The following is a 23,982-nucleotide window of genomic DNA, read 5'->3' on the forward strand; positions in this document are numbered from 1 at the left end:
GAGGACCAGGACAAAGACAGACGACATACAGACCACAGGTCACGTTCTTAAAGTGATCACAGGTCTGCTTTGGTAGAGAGCGACCTTCAAACTGGAACATGTTCCTGTGATACCGTCATGGTGGCTTACTGATTATTTACATGCTTGAAATAAAGAAAAACAGAAATAAGCAACAGAAATGGATGTTTTCAGTCAGTTACTATGGTGACATAACAGGTAAAAGACAATTCTGAAAACCCATCAATGTGACTTTATCATAAACAACTCTGGTCATGTGATCATGTGGTTTGTAGGACGCTCCTCTTCCTCAGAGGATCCACCTGTGCTTCCTCTCCTCTCTCCTCCACCTGTTACAGTGAGGGAACGTCCTCCATGATGGAGGAGCTGCTGGAAAGTGCTGAGAGTTTCCTCCAGAGTGAGACCTCTGTCACAGTTCAGAGGATCTACGGCAGCAGAGACCTTCATGGACACTAAAAGTCTCAAACACACAACAACAACATCACACTGACTCCACTCTGACATCACTGATCAATAATCAAAGAACACACAGATCAAACTGATTGATCAGCCATCAGAGGAGTCGGATCAATGGAGCTGCTTCTGTTCCTGATGTCCCCTGTTTGATCCTGGACCTGAACTCTCCCTGCAGAGTAGACACAAGACAGTCAGACAATGAAGTCGATCATTTCAAGTCAAAGCACCTCTAAAAACTGAATCACTGAAGCGGTATTTTATTCACATCAGAATTACATGTGAGAAGAAAATTTACAACCTCATTTTTCCAGACTGTCAGAATCAAACAGCATCACTGACTCGCACTGGAATGTAGCTGAATGTAAGTGAAGTTCTCAAACAATTTATGTCCCTACACTCACCGATGGTCGTGAGCTTTGGTAGTGACTGAAAGAACGAGACTGCAGATACGAGTGGTGGAAATGAGGGTGAGGTGTTTTGGGCATGTCCCACCGGGAGGAGGCCCCGGGGAACGTCTTGGTGCTCCCCAGTCAAGTTGGAAGAGGTGGCTGGGGAGGGAGAGGGAGGACTGGGCTTCTTTGCTTAGGCTGCTGCCCCGGTTAAGAGGAAGAAATGGATAGAAGGTACTTAAAGATTAAGCTGTTGCTAATGTAAATTGTGGTTCCTGGAGCTCCAGTTATTAGTGTCTGTGTATGATGATGAGTTTAGAAGTGAGAGAAATTTAATTTATGGAAACATTGCGTTAAAGTATCACCAATAAAACAGTATCAAGGCTACTAAGTCAGTTTCATAAATATAATTTTCCCACTTGTTGATGCCCAGACTGGTTGAAATTAGATTTATTTTACTTGTTTTTGCTGTTGAAACATAATCCAACATATCTAACAAGTCAAACTCAAATCACAAGACAGTCAGAAACAAACAAATAAACAAACCTTTGACTTTAAGCAGCACCGTTTTGTATCTGTAGAGATTCCTGCTGTCGACTACACAGTTGTATCTCCCACTGTCTCTCACTGTGGGGTGTTTCAGGGTCAGACTGAGGTCTCCAGTTTTCAGCAGGTCTTCATTCATCTTCGTTCGGTCTCTGTAAACCTGGTGCTGTTCTTCAGCCCTCCAGCCGTTCTGATACACGTGAAGCTTCCTGTTGCATCTGTCCCTCCACTTCACTCTAACATCTTCAGGCAGGTTTTCTGTGGTTTTGAAGGGCAGCTGGACAGACTCCGCCCCCTCCTCCACCTCCACCTGACAGACTGAGAGGACAACAAACACACTGTGAGCTAAACAGATGGCAGCAGCAGTTTGCAGCAGTTTGAGTTATAGAGAAAGCTGAAGGAGAGAAGGAGACAACAGCAGGAGGTAACACGACAGAGATCTAAAAAGTCAAAGCAGTTTTTAAAGATGTTGGAGACGACCAGAGTCTGATGGTGCTGCTTCACAGTCATGTCTCCTGTCAGTGTGGATCTACTTACTGCTGAAAGTGTTTGTGGACCTAAAATGAAACATTAGAGAGAAGAGTTCAAAGAGTTCTAATTACAGATCCTGTCTTCTGTCAAGATCGGTTTCTTTGTAGGACAATATGACTCTCAACAAAGCACATCTTCAACCTGGAGCCATAGAACCTGTCACATATCAAGGTTTCATTATTTCTACACATCACTAAGTCCTCAGGATCAACACAACTCATCTCTACAGTTCAGTCTGAGCTGCTCTATTGGACCAAAGAGTTAAATCAGCTCCACTGAAACCTGCTGATAATCACATGACCTCAGATGAGCTGCTTCCTCCAAACAAACTGAATGACTGTGTGGATCTGTTCCATCAGTCGTGTTGAACACGAACAGCTTTGCAGGATGAAGAAAACGAGACAAAAATTCAGTGTCTGAGAACAGAATCAGAGCCTGAAGTGAGAAATCTCTCCATGAGAAATCCAGACTGGATCAGACTGTCTGCTGGACTCTTACACACATCGAGCGCGAAAAACACAAGACTGTCTGCTCCAACTGAGCTGTGTGACACTAACTGGTTGGTCAGATTGTGTTTACTGGTAGTGTTTTGTTGCTTGCTCTGAATCTGAAGCTCAGTTTGTCTCGTGTCAAGTTCTTCTACCTTTACATTGTTCCTTAAAGGTTCCTTCATGTTGCCCACTGAGGAGTAACTACCACAACTACAGCCTACCAATGGCTTTTTTCTATTTGGATTCACACTACCAACAGAAGTACTAATGCTTTAAATAATATAACAGATTAAGACACACACACAGAGGAGCAGCACTGACCTCCGACTTTCAGATCCACTTGCTTCCTCATCAGGATGTTTCCCTCCGTGCTGTAGATGGTGCAGGTGTAGGGGCCTCTGTCCCAGTCTGTGGGGTGTTTCAGGGTCAGGGTGAGGTCTCCATTTTTCAGCAGGTCTTCATTCATCTCTGTTCGTCCTCTGTAACGGCGGTCCTGTTCTTCAGGCTGGTCAGAGCTGCTTGGATACACGTGAAGCATCCTGTATGAACTGTCCGTCCACTCAACTTTAGCGTCTTTAGGCAGGTTAAGTGTAGCTTTGTGTGCCAGCTGGACAGACTCCAGCCCTGAATCCTCCACCTCGACAAGGGGGACTAAGAGGACAACAAAGCATAATGTGACAGACAGCACCAGCACTGAGCACATTTTCTTTGGTTTTCTTTGAATGAATTATCTTTGACTGGCTCCGCTCTGACATGCTCCACTTTCTTTGCGTTAGCTGGCTTAACATAACATCAGTCGCATCAAAGCGCTTTATATTATAGGGTAGATATGTCAGTAATCATCAGTCATTATCAGTAATACCAGGACTGAGATAATCAACTTTCTCCATTATCCAGGATCTGAGTGTGTGAATCAATGGGGAGAATAATCGTTTGGCTTCATCCAGTAAGAATTCACTCAGTCCTCAAGTCCTCACCTCAGATGTTTAGAACAGAGCTATTAATCTCACTCAATCTGATCAAATGCAGTAATAAAAAGGCACATTTCTCCATTTGACCTATGAATACTTAATATCTGGCTACTTCCCAGTGTAACACTCAAGCGAGTGTAACATTCGCTACACCTGCCAGGACCTAATAGACATCGGTACCCAGCACCAGTCTTGTATTTATGTGCATGAAAGCTGGTGCAACAACGGGACAATAATAAACAGTCAATACTCCCCGAACCTCAAGTTCATGTCGGTAAGATGCCGGCCTTTTTTTCTACCAAGAGAGCTAACAGTATTGATCATCACGGCTGTGTACATTCCACCCAGCGACAATGTAAACACGGCGCTCTCCATCCTGCTGAACACCATTTATGAACAGCAGGGGGCCACCCTGGCAGTGTTCACATAATTGTAGGTGGCTTTAATAAGACTGACATGAAGACTGTACTCCCACAGTTCTATCAGCATGTCAACTGTGCCACCAGAGGAGAAAACACTCTAGATCATGTTTACTCCAACATCAAGCATGCATATAGAGCCATACCCCTCCCCCACCTCGGTCAGTCTGACCACCTCTCCCTCCTGCTCTCCCCAACCTACACCCCCCTCAGACGCACAGCCAGGCCCACCACAAAGACAGCCTGGTCTGAAAATGCACTCTCCAAACTGCAGGACTGCTTCACACAGACATATTTGAACACCAGGACCTAGAAAATTTCACAGGATCAGTACTGGATCAAGTTCTGTATTGGGAATGTGACTGTGGACAAAAGCATTTGGCTTTTCCCAAACCAAAAACCCTGGATGACCAGCGAGATCCGCACACTCCTCAAAGCCCGCGATGCTGCCTTCAGGTCAGGTGACAGAGCTCTGTACAGGGCTGCTCCGCTGATCTGAAAAGGGGAATTAAAAAAGCCAAGACAGACCATAAAGGAAGCATAGAGTCCCACCTGTCCAGCAACAACACACAGGGTGTGTGGCAGGGCATACAAGACGTCACAAACCACAGAGGCTGCACTGTGAAAACAGAAAACCTGAGTGTGCAGCTGGCAGAGGAAATAAACAGCTTCTTTGCCCACTCTGAAACACTACAACATCTGCTTCAGCCCTGCTCCCATCCTCATCCTCACCTGGTTCCCACATCGTTCAGATGTGTTCCTAGTAGTGGACCGGCAGGAAAGCTGCCGGTCCACTACGAAGTACCTGGCAAGGTACTAAGAGCATGTGCCCACCAGTTCACCCTCATCTTCAACAGAATCTTCAGCCTTTCACTGGATCAGGCAGCCATCCCATCCTGTCTAAAATCAGCCACAATCATCCCAGTGCCGAAGAAGTCTCCCATCTCCAGCCTGAATGATTACCGCCCTGTGGCCCTCACACCGGTAATCATGAAATGCTTCGGGAGACTAACCCTTCAGCACATCGACCCCTACCAGTTTGTATATCGCACGAACAGATCCACAGAAGTCACCTAGAACAGCGGCAAAGCTACGTCCGAATGCTCTTTGTGGACTACAGCTCAGCTTTCAACACAATCATCCCGGACATCCTCATCACCAAACTGGTCACTCTTGGCCTCCCTCATCTCACATGTGCCTGGATAAAAGACTTTCTCACAAACTGGCCCCAGACTGTAAGACTCCGCCCTCATCTCTCCTCCACTCGCACACTGAGCACCGGCTCCACACAGGGCTGTGTGCTGAGCCCCCTCCTGTATTCTCTCTACACCCACGACTGCAGTTTGACCCACAACAAAAATCCCAGATTTGTATAATTGTACATTAGGTATTTATTTTTTTAATACACTTCATATGTATCTAGTGCTGCAGGACTGTGCACCTCACCCCCTTTCTTTTCTCACATGTCTGCACTGAGTAGGAGATGCTCTGTATCTCATTGTACATGTGTAAAGTGACAATAAATGGAATTCTATTCTTTTCTAAGCAGAAACCAAGAGTGCAGGTCACAGCTGGTCATTATATTAAATACTTGTGAAAACCAAGTATGCTCTTACCTTTGACTTTCAGCTCTACTTGTTTCTTCATTAGGATTGTTTTTTTATCTGTGCTGTAGACGGTGCAGGTGTAGGTGGAGTTATCTCTGTCTGTGGGGTGTTTGAGGGTCAGGCTGAGGTCTCCAGGTTTCAGTGGGTCTATATTCATTTCTGTTCGGTCTTTGTAACAGTGGTTCTGTTCTTCAGGTTGGTCAGAGCCGTTCTCATACACGTGGACTATCCTGCCTGAACTGTTCTTCCACTCCACTTTAGCTTTTTCAGGCAAGTGAATTATGGTTTTGAGGGGCAACTGGACAGACTCCACCCCTGAATCCACCTCCACCTGAGGGACTGAGGGGACAAAAAAGCAAAACATGAGCTGTACAGACAACAACAGCACTGAGACCATTCTTTGACTTGATGAAGTTAAATATTTACTCTGAAAACATGTTGGGCTGGCTGCTCTACCACACATACACACTCTCACAGCGGGGCCATTATAAGTTCATGTGAGACGTAAAACAGACAGCGAGACTCCTTATCTCCTTATCTTATCCTTATCTCAGGGAAGAAGGAGGGAGGACTTGGGATATAAATCGTTAGGCAATGGCTAAGTAGAAAACACGGTTGTAATCCTCTCTCTCTTTCTCTCTGAAGGGAATGTTTTCAAGGATAAGCTGAACTAAAGGTATAGACTCACGTGGTGTGTTGAGGAATGTTCCTTGTCTGTGAGGCATATAAGACATGAGCAACCACACCCATCTTCAGAGACTGCTTAGGTGTTTGACCAGAGCGTTTCTCTGTGCTGCAGCACGTCACCAACTTCAAATAATGCTCACCAGGTGTTTGCAGTTTATTTAAAACTTCTATGACACAAGTTCAACATATCCAGGCAACAGCCAACACAAACAAACTGGCGTTAGCACCTTGAGTTGACTGATGACTTTTACCATTATATAAATGAAATTTAATTGAATTAAACAAATTCTAAACTCCAATGACAGATCCTCCTTCTCTGTTAACAAGATTTTCTGCTTCAGGCTCTGAGCTCATTTACATTAAAAGGGGCATTTGATGCATCACGTGACTCTTCTGCACAAAGAGAACTGACTGAGTGGCACCTTCTTTGCTTAGAAGCCCTCATGAAGATAATTATCACAGCAAAAAATACAAAAACAAGAGTGGAGCTGCAAGTAAGCGTGAGAGGAACGCAGTAATGGACTCTACCAGTGCATTCAGCTCTGACACTGTCACATCATGAAGGAGACGTGGAAATCACTTTGTTACACAAATCAAAGTCCAATCAATTCTATTGATGGAATATTGTGTGATCAATAGACTGATCAGTTTCTAATCTGTCATCGATCAGCTGGAAATCCAGCATGTCAAACAGACAGGCAGCAGATTAGGACCAAACACAAACACAGTGAGACTTTTTCTTCACAGCAGTTGCAGGTAAACTGCAGCAACAATGCGACTCAGACAGTTTCTCTGTAACTGCAGGGCTTCCTGCGCTGCTGTTAGTCAGACACGGATCAACAGGTTGTGGATAGAAAGCAGATTCCTTCAGCAGAGGATCCATATCACACGTGAAGCATGTCGTCGGGAAACAATCAGTGAAAATGGGACACTTTGAGCCTCAAACTCTGAACATGACCTGCTGCAGACCAGCTGATGTGTTCAGCATCAGTTACCATGGTGATCTATCAGATTAGAAATGGTAAAAACTCTGGCTTTAGACTGAACAGACCTCAATAAAAACATTAATTTGAATGAACCTCAAAGTGTTTTAGTCCTTTAGAGGCAAGCTGTACTAACCTGAATTAACACATTAATTAATAAATAATTTTTCTTCCACGTCAAAACTTCAGGAATGAAGTAGCAAATTGTTGATGTCGCTACTTATAAATCAAATTTCCTCAGAAATATTGTTTCATGTCAAAATCACCACTGAACAATGATTTTAATATTCCAGCAGCTTTATGTGGGTTACATAGCCTTCTGTTGCAGAGGTAGGTCACAGAAAACATTGTCCTGTAGTTTCAGTAGAATATGATGTTTAAAACTGTTTCCCTTTAGGAGAAAGTATTGTTTCATGCTTGTGGTGAAACTTCTAGTCTGTAATTAAAAGACAGACACGAAATAAAGTAGGAGGGATATTTCTTCTGTGGTAACCTGCTCAGCATCAAAAACAGATGCCCTGTTCGAATTTACAGATTGGCAAGATGCTGCTTTGCCAGGGTGGATGTCTAGTGTAGGGCTGCTCGATTATGGCAAAAATGATAATCACGATTATTTTCACTGAAATTGAGATCTCGATTATTTGACGATATTTATTTAACAATAACAATGTATTTAAAGATTGTCAAAAAATAATATAAAATAGTGTGCAAATACTGATAACAGTGCAAATGCTTGCAATATAAGAAATAAATGAAAAATGTAAACATCTATGTTTAGTGAACTTTGCAGTGTTGCTCTGTGGTGCAGCTACGACACTGTAGCAAAGTTTACACACTATGTCTACTTGATCCACGTCTGACTCCGCCAACCCATAATGTTTCCACACCACTGAAGGTTTTTTTTATCTCTTTTCAACCAACGGCAGTCACTCTCCTCTCCAAATAACTTCTGCTTAGCTTTCCGAGCTTCCCTCGGGTCCTCTTAATTGTTGTGACGCGTGTTCGAAATGCAGAGAGGTGCGTTCGATTTGCCACACGGAGCAGCGCGAGAGTAAAGCATGAGGGAGGTGCTAATAATCGGCTCAGTCATTTTTAATGATTGTTGAAAGCCCAGATCGTAATCGTGATTAAAATTCGATTAATTGAGCAGCCCTAGTCTAGTGTGAGGCAGACAACTGTGTTCACATCGAGGTCCAGCGCTGTAAGTTTTAATTCCAATTGCCGAAGCAAATTAAATCTTTTTAAAAGACAGAGATTTCTCCTGTACTTCCTTCTGAATAAATTCAGATGTGATTAACCTGAGAGAACACTTTAATGTCTCCATTCCCCTAACTCAAAGTGGCAGGGTTAGAAGAAAAACACACTCAACAACCTATCATTATTCTAACTCATACCATCTGCCATAACCAGCTGAAGCCAGGCCACTTAGTATACATTCAGTAACAGCGTTTTACAGGCCTTGGCTTTGAGGTTTCATTGTTGAGTTGTGAATGCAAAAATAAAGAAATCAGACTAAAGAAAAGGTCACAACTGGGTGTCATATGAAAAACAAAGAGAAATACTATTTTAGCTCTAAACTGTATCTACATCACTGACCTCTGACTTTCAGCTCCACTTGTTTCTTTATCTGGATGTTTCCCCCCCTGCTGATGGTGCAGGTGTAGGTGTTTGTATCTCTGTATGTGGGAAATTTCAGTGTCAGACTGAAGTCTGCAGGTTTCAGAAGGTTTCTCTTTATCTTTGTTCGGTCTTTGTAATCCTGGTGCTGTTCTCCAGGCTGGTCAGAGCCATTCTCATACACATGGACCATCCTGTTGTCTCTGTCTTTCCACTCCACATTAGTGTCTTTAAGAAAGTTAACTATATTTTTGCAGGGCAGCTGGACAGACTCCACCCCTGAATCCACCTCCACCTTTTGGTAATCTGAGGACAACAAATCATAAAAGAATATAACACATTAGTAGAAGCGCTACTGACGGTCACATGACCTCCCTGTCCCTCCTTGTCTTCTAGTCTCAGTCAGATTGTGTCTCAATTTGTTCCTGATGTGTTCCTGACTCGTTCTTTGGTAACTAGTCTGCAGCGTCCTGTAAAGTGCTGCAGACATGTTGGATGAAGAAGAACAGACAGACTGAGCCTCAGCCTGGGGCTGATGAATACCAGAAACCATGAAGACCTCATGTGTCTGCTCTGAACACAGTCAAAAGACCACCAGAGGACACCTGTTAACCATCAGCATTATGGGTAGTGTAGTAGGAGACACTCACCTGACATGAAATAGTGCCGGAAATTAAATAAAAGACATCCAAAAACCACAAGAAGAACCAGGAGAACCAGGAGAGCTGTGGCCCAGGGTGGAAATGGTTCTGTGAAAAAAAACAACCTTTTAATCTCTGACCTGTATCCACAATATTAACCACTGACCTGTATCTCGAGCACTGACCTTTGACCTGCAGCACTACTTTCTGTCTCAGGATGTCTTTGTCCCTGTAGATGGTGCAGATGTATCCTCCACTGTCTCTCTCTGTGGGGTATTTCAGGGACAGACTGAGGTCTCCAGTTCTCAGCAGGTCTTTATTCATCTTTGTTCGGTCTCTGTAAACTTCGTCCTGAGTCATAAAGTCATCATTTCTGTTAGAATACTCATGGACTGTGATGAGTCCAACTTCAGAGCGAGTCCACTCCACTGTGGTGTTCTTGGGCAGGTCAGGTGTTGTGTTGCAGGGCAGGATGACAGACTCTGACCCTTCCCTCACCGTCACCTCCACCTGCTGGTCTGAGAGGACAAGAAACCATAACATCAACTGTAGAAGCAGCAAAATTCCTCTGAGTGTTTTGTGCTGGGTGATGCATAGAATGTCATTTATTTACATATTTACAGAAATGTGTGTGGTAAACACAGCCCTCTGCACACAAGCTGACATGAGTCTAATGTCACAACATCACATTTTGAAGTAGCAGCAGTCATATTGATGGTAATGTGAGCAACACTTGATGTCTACATTCCTTACCTCTGACTCTGTCATGTAACCAGAGCACACATACACTGCTCAAAACAATAAAGGGAAAACAAAAATAAGACATCCTAGACAACAAAAATCACACAAAAATTATCAATCGAAATCAAATTTAGCAACCCATGGAGGTCTGGATTTGGAGTCGCACTCAAACTTAAAGTGGAAAAAACACTATAGGCTGATCCAAGTTTGACGTATGTACTTAAAACAAGTCAAAATGAGGCTCAGTAGTGTGTGTGCCTCCACGTGCCTGTAGGACCTCCCTACAATGCCTGGGCATGCTCCTGATGAGGTGGCAGATGGTCTCCTGAGGGATCTCCTCCCAGACCTGGACTAAAGCATCTGCCAATTCCTGGACAGTCTGTGATGCAACATGGCTATGGGCAGAAATCTGTGCCATCAGAAACTGAATTTGAATAAGTTAAATTTGAATTTGAATTGATCGGATTGAATCTGAATTGTAACTTGAATAAATGCTTTTAAAAACTGAATATGAATTAACCTAACTTGAAATTCAATTTATTGGTTTTAAAATGATCATCACTAAACTGAAATTGAATTTTATTTTTTGAAAATGAATTCATTTGCTTTGAAACTGTATTTTATCCTTTAAAAATTTAGCTCTCGAATAATTTCAGATTCATTTCTCACCATTCAGTTTCAGTTCTACAATTCAAGTTCAGTTCCAAAATTCCGTTTTTTGGGACTTACATCCGGTTCCGCTTCAAGACTAATGAGCGCAGATTGATAGAACTACATTTTACTAGTAGTGATGAGATTTCCGGCTCTTTTTGGAGAGCCGGCTCTTTCGGCTCCCAACCGGCTCTTCAGGTTGTTTTGTTGCTTTAGTTAATTTATTATTAACAATAATATAAAATTATGCACAAAAGGAATTACTAATGTAAAAAAACTTGGTTTTATTTATATATGTTTATATATAAATATATACGGTGGCCCCTAGAGACAAAACATGTACAAACTCCAAAACACATTTCTAGCATTAACTGAACTTCCAAAACAGAGCTACCTGGATCACTTAAATTACACAATTGAAAGCATATGTGTTTTGTTTGTGTATTAATACACAAGCACTCATATATATTCAAATAATTAAAAAAAAAAAGTTTATTTACCTGTTACTACCACACACCAAATCCGGTCATTGATACTTGCTGGCTTGTGCAGCCACTAGGTAACAAAGCTCAACACTGCCCCTAGCATCCTGGAGCACTTCTGTTGTGTTTTGTACGTGCTTTGGAGTTTGTACGTGCTTCGGAGTTTGTACGTGCTTCGGAGTTTGTATGTGTTCTGGAGTTTGTACGTGCTATGGAGTATGTACGTGCTTCGGAGTTTGTACGTGCTTCGGAGTTTGTACGTGCTTCGGAGTTTGTATGTGTTCTGGAGTTTGTACGTGCTTCGGAGTTTGTACGTGCTTCGGAGTTTTTACGTGTTCTGGAGTTTGTACGTGCTATGGAGTTTGTACGTGCTTTGGAGTTTGTACGAGTTTGTACGTGCTTTGGAGTTTGTACGTGCTATGGAGTTTGTACGTGCTTTGGAGTTTGTACGTGCTATGGAGTTTGTACGTGCTTTGGAGTTTGTACGTGCTATGGAGTTTTTACGTGTTTTGGAGTTTGTATGTGTTTTGGTGTTCGTACGTGTTTTGGTGTTCGTACGTGTTTTGGTGTTCGTACGTGTTTATTCACTCCACATAAAATGTAATAAATAAATCATATAATACTAAAACCAACTAGTCACAGTTCAGCTTTTAACTATTTAAATTTTCAGCTTTTTCCTTTTAAACAAATTTAAAGTGAGACAACACAAAACACTGCAAACCACAACACAATTAAATATAAATTAAAATATGAAAACAAAAAGAAGATGCATATTCTCTGTCATATGGGCCTGCATGAATAAACTTTCTGAATCCTTTATCATCTGCAACTGAAAATACTTGTGGATGATTACTATACCTTTCTAATGTGACGTTGTTGTCCCTCGCCCTCTCTCTCTCCCCCGCTCTGTTCCTATGCTACTGCAGTGCAAAGCACAAGGCTCACATCCGGAGTGAAGTGGAAAAACGTGCGAGAGAGGGTGAGAGAAAGAAAAAAAGCTGCGTCGTTCACTTCCAAGATCCGGCTCTAAGAGCCGTTTCGTTCCCGACCGACACATCACTATTTACTAGCGGACCGAAAGTGTTACTGATGGGAATCTACAGCATCTTGAGCTGAATTAAGACTTCAGAAGTCATTCGTCATGTAATAGACCTCTCTGCATTGAATCATATCTGTTATTAACCTCTGTTTCTCTTCCACAGCATGTCTTTTATCCTGTCTTCCTTCTCTCACCCCAACCGGTCGCAGCAGATGGCCGCCCCTCCCTGAGCCTGGTTCTGCCGGAGGTTTCTTCCTGTTAAAAGGGAGTTTTTCCTTCCCACTGTCGCCAAAGTGCTTGCTCATAGGGGGTCATATGATTGTTGGGTTTTTCTCTGTATCTATGAAGCGCCTTGAGGCGACTTTTGTTGTGATTTGGCGCTATATAAATAAAATTGAACTGAATTGAATTGAATGACCAGCGGATAAACTCTCAGATTGGTAATAAATGTATTACATGTATAAGAACAAGCGTCATGTTAACAAATGATAGCCGTATAGTAGGGCTGCTCAATTAATCGAATTTTAATCTCGATTACGATCTGGGCTTTCAACAATCATTAAACATAACTGAGCCGATTATTAGCCCCTCCCTTGTGCTTTACTCTCGCGCTGCTCTGTGTGGCAAATCGAGCGCACCTCTCTGCATTTCGAACACGTGTCACAATTAATAGCAGCGGTCCCCAACCTTTTTTGCGCCACAGACCGGTTTATGCCCAACAATATTTTCATGCACCGGCCTTTAAGGTGTCGCGGATAAATACAACAAAATAAAACTAGTACCGGTACCGAATTTATTCATAACACACGTGAAAAGACCCAGGAAAACCGAGTAAACAATAAAAACGATAACAAAATAACGCTGAAAACCGATAAAAACCCTGAAAACTATACATTTCACACCTGAGCCTCAACTCTCGCGGCCCGGTACCAAACAACTCACGGACCGGTACCGGTCCGAGGTCCGGGGGTTGGGGACCGCTGATTAAGAGGACCCGAGGGAAGCTCGGAAAGCTAAGCAGAAGTTATTTGGAGAGGAGAGTGACTGCAGTTGGTTGAAAAGAGAGGTAAAAAAACTTCAGTGGTGTGGAAACATTATGGGTTCGCGGAGTCAGACGTGGATCAAGTAGAGATAGTGTGTAAACTTTGCTACAGTGTTGTAGCTGCACCACAGAGCAACACTGCAAAGTTCACTAAACATAGATGGTAAATGGCCTGCATTTGTATAGCGCTTTTCTAGTCCCTAAGGACCCCAAAGCGCTTCACACTACATTCAGTCATTCACCCATTCACACACACATTCACACACTGGAGATGGCAAGCTACATTGTAGGCACAGCCACCCTGGGGCGCACTGACAGAGGCGAGGCTGCCGGACACTGGTGCCACCGGGCCCTCTGACCACCACCAGGAGGCAAACATGGGGTTAGTATCTTGCCCAAGGATATTTGGCATGCAGCCAGGAGGCAGCCTGGGATTGAACCACCGACCTTCTGATTAGTGGCTGACCTGCTCTGCCACCTGAGCTACAGCCACCCGTTTAGATGTTTACATTTTTCATTTATTTCTTATATTGCAAACATTTGCACTGTTATCAGTATTTGCACACTGTTTTATAATATTTTTTTCTGACAATCTTTAAAGTCATTATTCAACACATTGTTATTGTTAAATAAATATCGTCAAATAATCGAGATCTCAATTTCAGTGAAAATAATCGTGATTATTATTTTTGCCATAATCGAGCAGCCCTACCGTACAGTAATAATGATAATAATAATAAACTTTATTTACAAAGCACACTTAAAAACCAAGGGTATGTCAAGGTGCTTAACAAGTAAGATAGAGAATAGGAGGAGGATAATAGAAATTGGACCAAAGCAAGTACTAAGTATGCAAGGAGGTAGCTGTCACTGATACATAGGAAAGCAACAGGTACAGAGCAAACAAGAATTTAAATGAGCATAAAAGTGCATAATATAAAATCATAAAAGAAATATTAACTAGAGGGAAAGGCAAGATTGAATAAGTGGGTTTTTAGTCGTGATTTGAACAGTGCAATGGAATCAGATGCGCGGAGGTCAAGAGGAAGGGTATTCCACAGTACCGGGGCAGCCAGAGCAAACGCACGGTCACCCCGGGACTTCAGCCAAGATCTGGGTTGGGTCAGAAGTAGTTGAGTGGCAGATCTGAGTGTTCTAGCAGGAGTATGTGATTTGAGAAGTTCACTAAGATAACTTGGCGCTAATTTATTAATAGTTTTGAAAGTAAGGAGTAATATTTTAAATTGAATACGGTACTTTATAGGCAGCCAATTCAAGCTAGCTAGAACAGGAGTAATAGGGCAAAATTTCCTGGTACCAGTCAAGAGGCGGGCTGCTGCATTTTGGACTGTTTGCAGTCTAAGAAGAAGAGAAGAGGGAAAACCGTAGTACAAGGAATTACAATAATCCAACCTGGAGGTCACAAAAGCGTGAATAAGCTTCTCCAGGTCCTCATGCGGAACATAATGCCTAGCCTTAGAGATAAGGCACAGTTGGTGGAAGCTAGATCTCACTACAGCAGACACTTGCTTATCGAGTTTGAGCGAGCTATCAGCAGTACACCCAAGTTACTGACATAGTCACAAGAAAAGCTAGCAAAGGAACCCAGGGCAGCACAGAGTTGGGCATGAGGGATTTTACTGTTGAACACCACAATCTCAGTAACGTTTATGCTTATTGTCGCTGTTAGCTAAAAATGCAAATTTAGCGTAGTTTGCCCTGGATTCAGCTTTTCATTCATTTCATTCATTTTCATTTATTTATTCATTTTCAGGCACAACAAATACCTATATGCTTTGACAAACAAATATGATCGACTGTTTCTAGTAGAATTCCAAAAGTTGTCATCTTGTACCCTCTCAGAGCCCTGTATGCCTGCAGAGACCCCTACAGTAGGGAAACATGCAAAACAGTGCCCAAACCTTTGTATTTTAGCTTTATGTATGTCTTACACAGCATCCCAACTCTTTAGCTAACTTAATAACTTTAGCTAAAGTGAATAGTTAGTCTAATTCATTAGTGCAGAAGTGTTCACTTTTTTTGAGCAGTGTATTATAATAATAATCTTTCACTATATTTCTTTTGAATGCTAACTAAACTGGAACTGAGGAGATGATGCTACAGTTACAAACTACTCAGAAATCATTTTGAAGGTTTTTGAAATCAGGTCCATAAAATCACAGATTCTGACACACTTCTAAAAGAAATGTTAATGATTCAGTAAGATCCAGTTGTCTTCTGTTTTGTTCTTCATGCTTCCACTGAGGTTAGGTCTGTGCTAAATGATGCTGCTGGTTTCATCAGTAGTTTTAGAACACTTGAGGAAATAATTTGCTTCAGTTTGACCTCTGATTACAGTATTGTATTTGGCCTGTAATTACAGCCAGTGTTGGGTTTGTTGCTGACCTTTGACCTGCAGCTGGATGTCTCCCAGTCTCCGTTCTTTTCCTCCAGCACTGATGGAGCAGGTGTAGTTGCCGCTGTCAGTCTTTGAGGGTTTCGTCAGAGTGAGGCTGAAGTCATTTGTGATTAAAGCATAACGATTCATTGATGTGCGCCCTCTGTAATGCTGGTTTTGTCCTCTAAGATTGTCTCCTCCTTCTTGTCGTAGGTGGACTGAATTGGGATCGAGGTCACTGCGAGTCCACATCACTGTGGAGTCCTCAGGTATAAAACCTGAGTACAGACACAGCAACAGGACAGACCTTTCCCCCTCATTCACCTCCACCACAGCCAGAGCATGCTGGGAAACTGTGAGGACACACATAGAGAGTCATGAACTAATCTTTGAAAAGAAATACTCCCTCATTTCCTAAGTGGGGCAAATCAAAATAAGGTAGCAACTTCAAAAATGTGTTCAAGGGAGTTGAAATCTCTGCATGCCAAGAAACTACAGACACACCTATTTATTTCCACAGTGGAACAAGTGTTAATTAGCTGGTCAAAAACAAGCAGATCTGATGAGGGACGATGTCCTAACCAAAATAACACAGTGTAAGTGCAGAATTTACAAGTTTCTCTCTGAAGTGAACACGGCAATTCAGATGAATGAGAAGCAGCTGTAGGAGAATATGGTTTTCACATGGGTACAAACTCCACACTGTAAAAGGAGTTTATATTGTGACCACTGAAGTTCTGTTAGGCAGCATCACAGACCTGGAGAAAGACGTTAGAATAATAATAGGAATGAAAGGAAAGTTAAATGAATTTTAATCTGCACAGCAGAGTTTATAACATTATGGTAAGTTAAAATAACTATGCTCATTTTAAACTGTTTACCATTAGTTAAAATGTACCCACACAGCCAAACAACTTAAGTCAAACATAGTATATGATATTATTTGTTTTTATGGCTCGTGGTTATATTAACTGTAATTCCTGTGGAGGTGAACTGCATTAGTGATACCACTTGTAGGAGGACCTGCAGTCACTGTGTTTAAAGTGGACATGAAGCACTAACTGTATTAGGCTTAATATAAATCATGGACACCTACGTAGTAAAGCTATCAATAAAACTAACTGTGTGAATGCTGAAAGGCATTCACACTATTGAGTTCATATCTGTATTCTTTATTTTTCATTTTCAAGTTGCTTTTGTTTGGTATTTTTTGCCAATGAAATACCACAACTTTTGTGCTACTTTTACTGTTCAAATTGTAAAATATTCTGCTATTTCTGGTAATGCTGGGTACATCTTTTAGTGTATATGACCTCTATAATTGTTCAAATATTGACCTTTTTTATGACTTTCTGCACCATAAAAATGAATGGAAAACATCAAATACTCTGCTAAAACTTGCTTGTTTTTGAAGCTTAAATACTTACGCATACGTTCACGTACAAACACCACTCCAACTTTAAAATGTTCTCCAGTTATTGGGTTATTACTGTATATTTCAACTTTTTTCACATCTCTTAGCATTTTCCAAAAAATATCTTGTTAAGTTTTGGGTGCCATGATGAGGATTTTTCAAAAGATATGGAGCTCCGTTTGGAGTGTGTCACTCTAACTTTTTGAATCAGTTTTTCATGTCTGAAAAAAACTCTTCTTACTCGCTCAATTTTCACTCTGCCCACACAAATTATACATCAAAACAGAGGTGTTTTTGTAGGCTGTCAGAAAATGTGACTGTATTTATTGTGGGAGTTACACATTTCTGGCAAATCGTCTGAAAGCAACAAAGTCTACCCACTTTCTATAGCAATACAATGGAAATGCTATTCTAAATCATTGCTGGAAGTCTCTAACAGGACAAGTTTTCGAATTGTCATATTGCCTAAACCATGTGATGTTTAGACATGAGCCTCCTGACCCTCATGATTCAAGATTTTTTTTTTATATACCTTTTACCGGTGCCATGAATTATGTTTGTTCAGGGTACCAAATCTGTCCTCCTCAGAGGTTTCAAACTCTGCAAATGAAGCCTTTTTTTGTCTCATTATGTGTCTTAGATAGATTAGCACAGAGACAGAGACATTGTTCACCAAAGGCTGCTGATTCTTAAGGTGAAAAAACTGATATTGATAGCCCACATACAAGTTATAAAATATTGTCTTCTCATCTATTTAGTTAGGGTATACTACAAGTCATATATATTTATTAATTTGTTCATTCAACACTTGAACATCCCCCATTGTGTTTTTAACCCCAAAATCCATTGTTCATTTTGTTTTTGACCAAAATAATAAAATAAAAAAAACAACTATACTTCACTCTGACTGCTGAGTGTACCTGCCTCTACGACAGCAGACAGAGATAGCTGTCCACTCCAGTGCCTGTATAGAACACCGCGCACGTTAAACCGTTTGGATAATGATCTTGTCATGTTTCTTATAAACTGTTATTATCACAAGGTTTTAGAGGTTTTAGACCTGAAGTAATTTACATTACCTGAACTCAGATCATTTCAAATCTGTTGATCACCTGGCCTCAGCGAAGTCACGCCCATATTTTCCCTAGGTGGAAAACTTCTACTTTAGCATACTCTCTCCTTGCTTCAGGTGTTCGGTAGTTGTTTCTGGGTCCTGGACTGTCTCTGACCATTCATCATACTTTTACAAGTGTAGCCACTCATCATTAAATCGTAATATTCTGGCACCTCGCGGGTTTACCTGCGTGACTATGATCAAAATGCGGAGCTGCTGCAGGTAACAGTCTGCGTTGAAACAGCGTTCAGAGTGATCTTCTTACCGTTTATGATGAGCAAGAACAGCAGCAACATCCCCATCCTGTAAAAATCACTAAATCCAGCACAAAGTCCCGATAAATCCTCTGCTGACCGAACGATCCGACACCTGAACACACCTGCAGCTACTGCTAACACACAAAGGAGCGGTTACTTTCTGTTTTACAGGGAGCATTCTGGGCCAGAGAGAGCGGATCCAGTTGACTCCGCCTCCATTACAACCAACTAGAAGTGGAAGCAGTGACGTTTTACTTTAGTGAAAAAGTCAAAGATGAGTGTTACATTACCGTTCATTTTGTGGGTTACTACAGAAAATTATACATTTATTGTTCTCACGTGTTATTTCAACTAACTGAGGACGTGTTGCCTGATAAGTATTTGTATCCTCTTGTAACTTTACTGTTTAAAGAGCTAACACCTCCAAAATATCAGGAGTAATAAGTCATTATAAGAAGTTTGTGTGAACTAAAAATCAAGAAGGAGGGATACTGTTTGTGTGCGATTTAGACAGCCCAGTGCGTGCTCCAACACAGGGGAACCATTCTGTTACCCTGGCACAACACTTGTGTGTCCCAGACTACTGTTTAGATCAGGTATGGGCAACTCCAGACCTCAAGGGCCGGTGTCCTGCAGGTTTTAGATATCAGACATTAGAATGGATGAAACGTAACAACTATGTACAAGATAGATATATTTATCTATTTATTTGTATATCTTTAAATATATTATTATATAGTGACAACAAGATTGGATCATAATGAGGAATCCTGGAACCAGACAAACCATGTTCAGGGACTAATCTGTCTAAGGCAGACGTGGTTGTAGTGGAAACCATTTACAACTTTCTGATCATTAACATCTTTGTAGAATGAGGTAGGATCAGGGTTGGACCAGTAATCTGGCATACTGGGTGTTTTCCTGGTCGGCCTAACGCACTTTTGAGCCACTGGGTCGCCTAATCAAATCTCTTAACGCCACTGGCCCCTCCCCTGCCTTTGCTGTGCGCTCTCTCAGTTTGTAGAAAAACTTTATTGTGGAAGAAGGAGTGAAAAGGTGGAGCCGGAAAGCTAAAAGAAAACAATAAAAAGAAACTAATAATGAGTCAAGTTAACCAACATAACTGCCGGGCTGCAGCACTGTGAACAGTAACAAAAGCAACCACTAGTACAAGCTGTGGGGAAGTGAGGAAGAGACAGAGGAATGTGGACTTCACATAGTAAAAAAATCGATGGAGAGACCCAATTAGTAGTGCTGTGTGATACCTATGCTTTTATCTTATAAAGTCATGTAGAGGAGAGTAGTTTGTCATAATACAACACAGAGAGACAATCATCAACCATCACTGCATGTTGTTAGCAAGAACCCACAGAGAAGCCACAGAGGAGAACATGCAAACTCCACACATTAAAAACATAGACTGTGGATCCAGAGAGAAAAAAAAGAGAGAAAGACGGTTTCTTTGTAAAGAAAAAAAAAACAAGCTGTGATTTGAGCTGTGTGTTTGTTTCAAGTTGACCAGCAGCTGACTCCACCCAAAGGAAGTGACCTCACACCTGTTTTATTCATTGAAACAGGATGATGAAAAGCTGTGAGCGAGTGTTTTGAGATGTAAACACTCACTCAAGAAGAAAAAAACTGGATCAGACTAAAAGTTAGCCAGTTATTTTCACTTATTTAACCGGATGGCTCATTTCAATAAAATCAATATGAAACAGTAGAAGATGGAAACCGACACACAAGAAAAGCCAGAGAAACAAAGACAAATCCAAACAATCCATCATACTGAGTAAATACTGAGGACTGTTCCTTTATTACGACCACTGAAGGCCACGCCCTTCAGGTCATGTGATCATGTGGTTCGTAGGAACGCTCCTCTTCCTCAGAGGATCCACCTGTGCTTCCTCTCCTCTCTCCTCCACCTGTTACAGTGAGGGAACCTCCTCCATGATGGAGGAGCTGCTGGAACCAGACCGTCAGACTGCTGAACACGTCATAGACACCTCAGCTTCACTACTGGAACTTCAACATTATGCACTCCATACTGTACAGTAATGCCACTGTTTTGCACATGTCTCAACTCTGTATATTTTTATATATTTTATTTATTGTTTACTCTATTTAATTTGTAAAATATGTGTACACACACACACACACACACACACGTAGAAAAATATTTAGTATGCACGTCCAGAAATGCATATACTATTATATATTGTACATATATTTATTAGTTTCAGATGTAGCCATTCTTGTATTTTGCTTGTTTACATTATTGTATTTTGCACACCTCTGCTGCTTGTGAAAAGCTCGCACACAAGAATTTCACTCACATGTGCTGTACCAATGTACCTGCACATGTGATGTGACAATAAAAGTGATTTGATTTGAAAGTGCTGAGAGTTTCCTCCAGAGTGAGACCTCTGTGAGTCACATCTGTTGTTAATGTTCAGATGTGACTTAACGCTTATCAGCCCTGCACTCTTATCTGCAGCAACGCCCTGGCACATTGAGCTACTTTGGCACATAGTTAGCCTCCCCCATGGTAGAAACTCTCAAGCTTTCACCTGAAAGCCCGCAGTCTGTTAGTCCTGACCCTCTCAGACATCGTTCACACTCTCACAGGTAAAGTCAACGTCATGAGGTCGCTGTTTTCCGGGAATGAGTGAATTTATGGCGCTGTGCTGTGACTGAGTGCAGATTAAACAGGTAAACTGAGCTCAGAGTTTCTTACCGCTCAGGAGGAGAAACAGCAGCATCTTCATCCTCCTTTATAAACCACAGCAGCCACAAAGTCCGGTAACCCCGGATAAAGCAGAGCTCCCACACACGCCTCACTGTGGCTCCTGTAACTTTGTGTTTTGTATGTGAGGGAAACGCCCCGCCTTCCTCCAGCTGTAAGTACTGATAGCTGCTGCGTTCAATACACCTCGGATTTACGGACTACATTCTAGAAAACGGGACAAACAGGATTTGTTTTGCTTCTCAGCACGTAGAACCATTCAAACACCACAGCATAAGAACACTTTTACTTTTATTTGTTTGTGCTTAACAGCTGTGCTTAACATGCTGTGTGTGCTCAGTGAGTCACACATATACAGCAGAGGCAGGCCTGATTCAGAGATTTACAGTTTAACTGCTCCTTACATTCACTGCTGCCGTCTTGGATTGTTAAGTAGGTCTTGGTGTGGCTGCTCTTACTTTCCTAATAGGAAATCCGAGTTTATGAGGAAGTTTCAGATTCAAATTCTCACTGGGGACTCTGAAATCCCGAATTCCTGCTGAACTCACCATTAGTTTTTAGTTTCAGTTTCGGCTGCTTGTCTCCGAAGCCCTGGGCCGTACACCTGGGCCCTGTTTCAGGAAGCCGGTTTAGTGGAAAAACTGAGTAAGTATACCCTGAGTTAACGAAAACTCTGGGTTTTCGGTTTCACAAAGCGAGTTCAGCTGAAGCCTGAGTGAGTCACTATGACGACACACTCCGTGAAGCTAACCTGCCCCCTAGCAGCTTCACTACAACTAACCCTGACTGTCCCCGCCTCTTTGTCGGAAACCTGACAGTAGGAAGTGTCAGACATGGCGTGCCCCGTCCTTGAAGAGCCAGTAGATCGTGAAGCCCAAATTCTCCGCAGAGCTCTCCGCCGGGAGAGAGTGATTAGAGCGCGTTTGGACATCTTATCATTTCCTGATGATTTTCTGTGTGAACGTTACCGTTTCTCAGCACAATCTATAATTTATTTGAATAACATCCTCAGGCCTAATATTGCTCATGTGACACATCGCGGACATCCTCTCAGTTCTGTACATATTATTTGTATTGCACTTCGGTTTCTCGCAAACGGGAGCTTTCTGTATAATATTGGTGACGCTGAGCACGTTTCCAAGGCTACCGTCTGTCGGGCAGTCAGGAATGTTACAGTTGCACTGAAACGTCTCCTGTACTCGTTTGTGGTGTTCCCCGGTCACAGACCCACAAGATTTATCAAAGAGGGATGCCACAAAACTGCAGGTATCAGGATGAACAAAACTTAATGTATGATGTGGTGATACTTGGACTACTACTTAAATTTTACATTTATTTTCAGGGTTCCCAGGCGTGATTGGCTGTACAGATGGCACTCACATTCCAATCATTGCTCCTTCAGTAAATGAAGGAGACTATGTGAACAGGAAGTCTTTCCACAGCATTAATGTACAGGTACATAGTTCCCTGTAGCATTTCAAACTAACAAATTATTTCATCATAGTAATGGATGCTAATTTGTGTTCTCTGCACTGTGAAGATCATATGTGATGCTCCCAACATTATCACAAATGTGGAAGCCAAGTGGCCAGGCTCTGTTCATGACTCACAAATTTTTTGTGAATGTACACTGAGCACAAAATTTGGACATGGTGAGTTGAAAATACTTTAAAATATATAAAGACTAATTGCTACAGGGACATTTGAACTGAAGTGTATCCTTCTGTCTTAGGAGAGTTCACTGGCTACTTGCTTGGTGATAGGGGGTATCCATATTTACCCTATTTGCTTACCCCTTACCCTGACCCTGAACCGGGCCCACAGCAACGATATAATCTGGCTCATTGCAGGACAAGAGCCAGAGTTGAAATGACTATCGGAATGCTTAAGGCCCGGTTCCAGTGCCTGCAAAGACTCAGGGTCACCCCAGAAAGGGCATGTGACATTATTGTGGCATGTGTGATTCTTCACAACATTGCCACAATTAGAGGAGAACACTGTCCTTCTGAACCAAACATCAGCAGTGATCCAAACCATGAACATCCTGACCCTCCCACGGACATACAAGATGGAAGAGCAGTCAGAGACACCATATGTCACAATCATTTCCTTTGACCCATCACCTCAACATGTTGAAAGAAGAATAAACAGATTTTTTGTTCAACTGGCTTTATTGGTCACCTGTGTTTCCTGTACACAAAGTATTAATAAGTATATTATTATGTTGTTCAAACACTGAAATAATTCGTCCATCTCTGACCACTTCACCCACCCTTAACTGATGTTCCAGCAGTAAAATCTCAATCTTGGTCTTTTGGATCTGCTGCTTGAAGTGTTCCAAATCCAAGTCGCATTTTTTTATTTTCTTGATCAAATAGGTTTTGTACAGCTGCTTTACAGGGAGCTATTGAAACACAGAAAATAGCATTGACATTCATAGTACATGCCGACTTAGGTTGGTTGTAAATCAGTGCTGAACATCTTACTGAGGAAAGGTTTGTTGGAGAAGTGGCTGGACCCTCTTCCTCTTCATTTCCATCATCACTCTGTTAGAGACATAGAAAGTCCATGGTTTTATTATAGTACCACATTTTATTCAATTGTTATATTTTCCATTGTAAGATGTAAACCTCATAAAGTGTCTCTGTTGCTTCCTCCTCTGTAACAGCTGTCAATGTTTCTTCATTATTTTCCTGTAGTAAAGAAATAAACAACATTGCTGTTCTACTGTAAACTCATATAATC

At 41.9% G+C, this 23,982-nt stretch overlaps 1 protein-coding gene and 1 long non-coding RNA gene across 6 annotated transcripts; both read right to left on the reverse strand.

The window, feature by feature from the left end:
- Positions 1-340: 340 nt before the first annotated feature.
- LOC113019659 (uncharacterized) lies at positions 341-21,380 on the reverse strand. Of its 5 annotated transcripts, none has more exons than XM_026163438.1 (9): positions 21,229-21,380; positions 15,718-16,062; positions 9,542-9,874; positions 9,366-9,464; positions 8,695-9,021; positions 5,438-5,767; positions 2,753-3,082; positions 1,410-1,727; positions 341-643 (listed from the first exon to the last, which is right to left on the reverse strand). In XM_026163438.1, the coding sequence occupies exons 1-9, from the start codon at positions 21,257-21,259 to the stop codon at positions 552-554; spliced, it is 2,205 nt and encodes a 734-aa protein (XP_026019223.1). In that variant the 5' UTR covers positions 21,260-21,380; the 3' UTR covers positions 341-551. The 5 variants fall into 5 exon arrangements, with proteins under 5 accessions (XP_026019223.1, XP_026019224.1, XP_026019222.1 ...); XM_026163439.1 differs by lacking the exon at positions 21,229-21,380 and adding an exon at positions 18,503-18,723 and having other exon boundaries at positions 5,438-5,759; positions 9,011-9,021; XM_026163437.1 differs by lacking the exon at positions 21,229-21,380 and adding an exon at positions 18,503-18,723.
- Positions 21,381-23,618: 2,238 nt separating this feature from the next.
- Positions 23,619-23,895, reverse strand: LOC113019773 (uncharacterized). Its single transcript, XR_003272088.1, has 3 exons — positions 23,868-23,895; positions 23,724-23,783; positions 23,619-23,641 (listed from the first exon to the last, which is right to left on the reverse strand). It is a non-coding gene; the product is annotated as an uncharacterized LOC113019773 (long non-coding RNA).
- Positions 23,896-23,982: the final 87 nt, after the last annotated feature.

This window comes from Astatotilapia calliptera, chromosome 3, assembly GCF_900246225.1.
Source record: "Astatotilapia calliptera chromosome 3, fAstCal1.2, whole genome shotgun sequence".
NCBI lineage: Eukaryota > Metazoa > Chordata > Actinopteri > Cichliformes > Cichlidae > Astatotilapia > Astatotilapia calliptera.

Coding starts and splice junctions, on each gene's coding strand:
- LOC113019659 (XM_026163437.1), bottom strand. CDS start 18,539: ATGGGGATGTTGCTGCTGTTCTTGCTCATCATAAACG. Junction 16,063..18,502: donor GTTCTTGCTCATCATAAACG/GTAAGAAGATCA, acceptor GTGTCCTCACAG/TTTCCCAGCATGCTCTGGCT. Junction 9,465..9,541: donor AGTAGTGCTGCAGGTCAAAG/GTCAGTGCTCGA, acceptor TTTTTTTCACAG/AACCATTTCCACCCTGGGCC.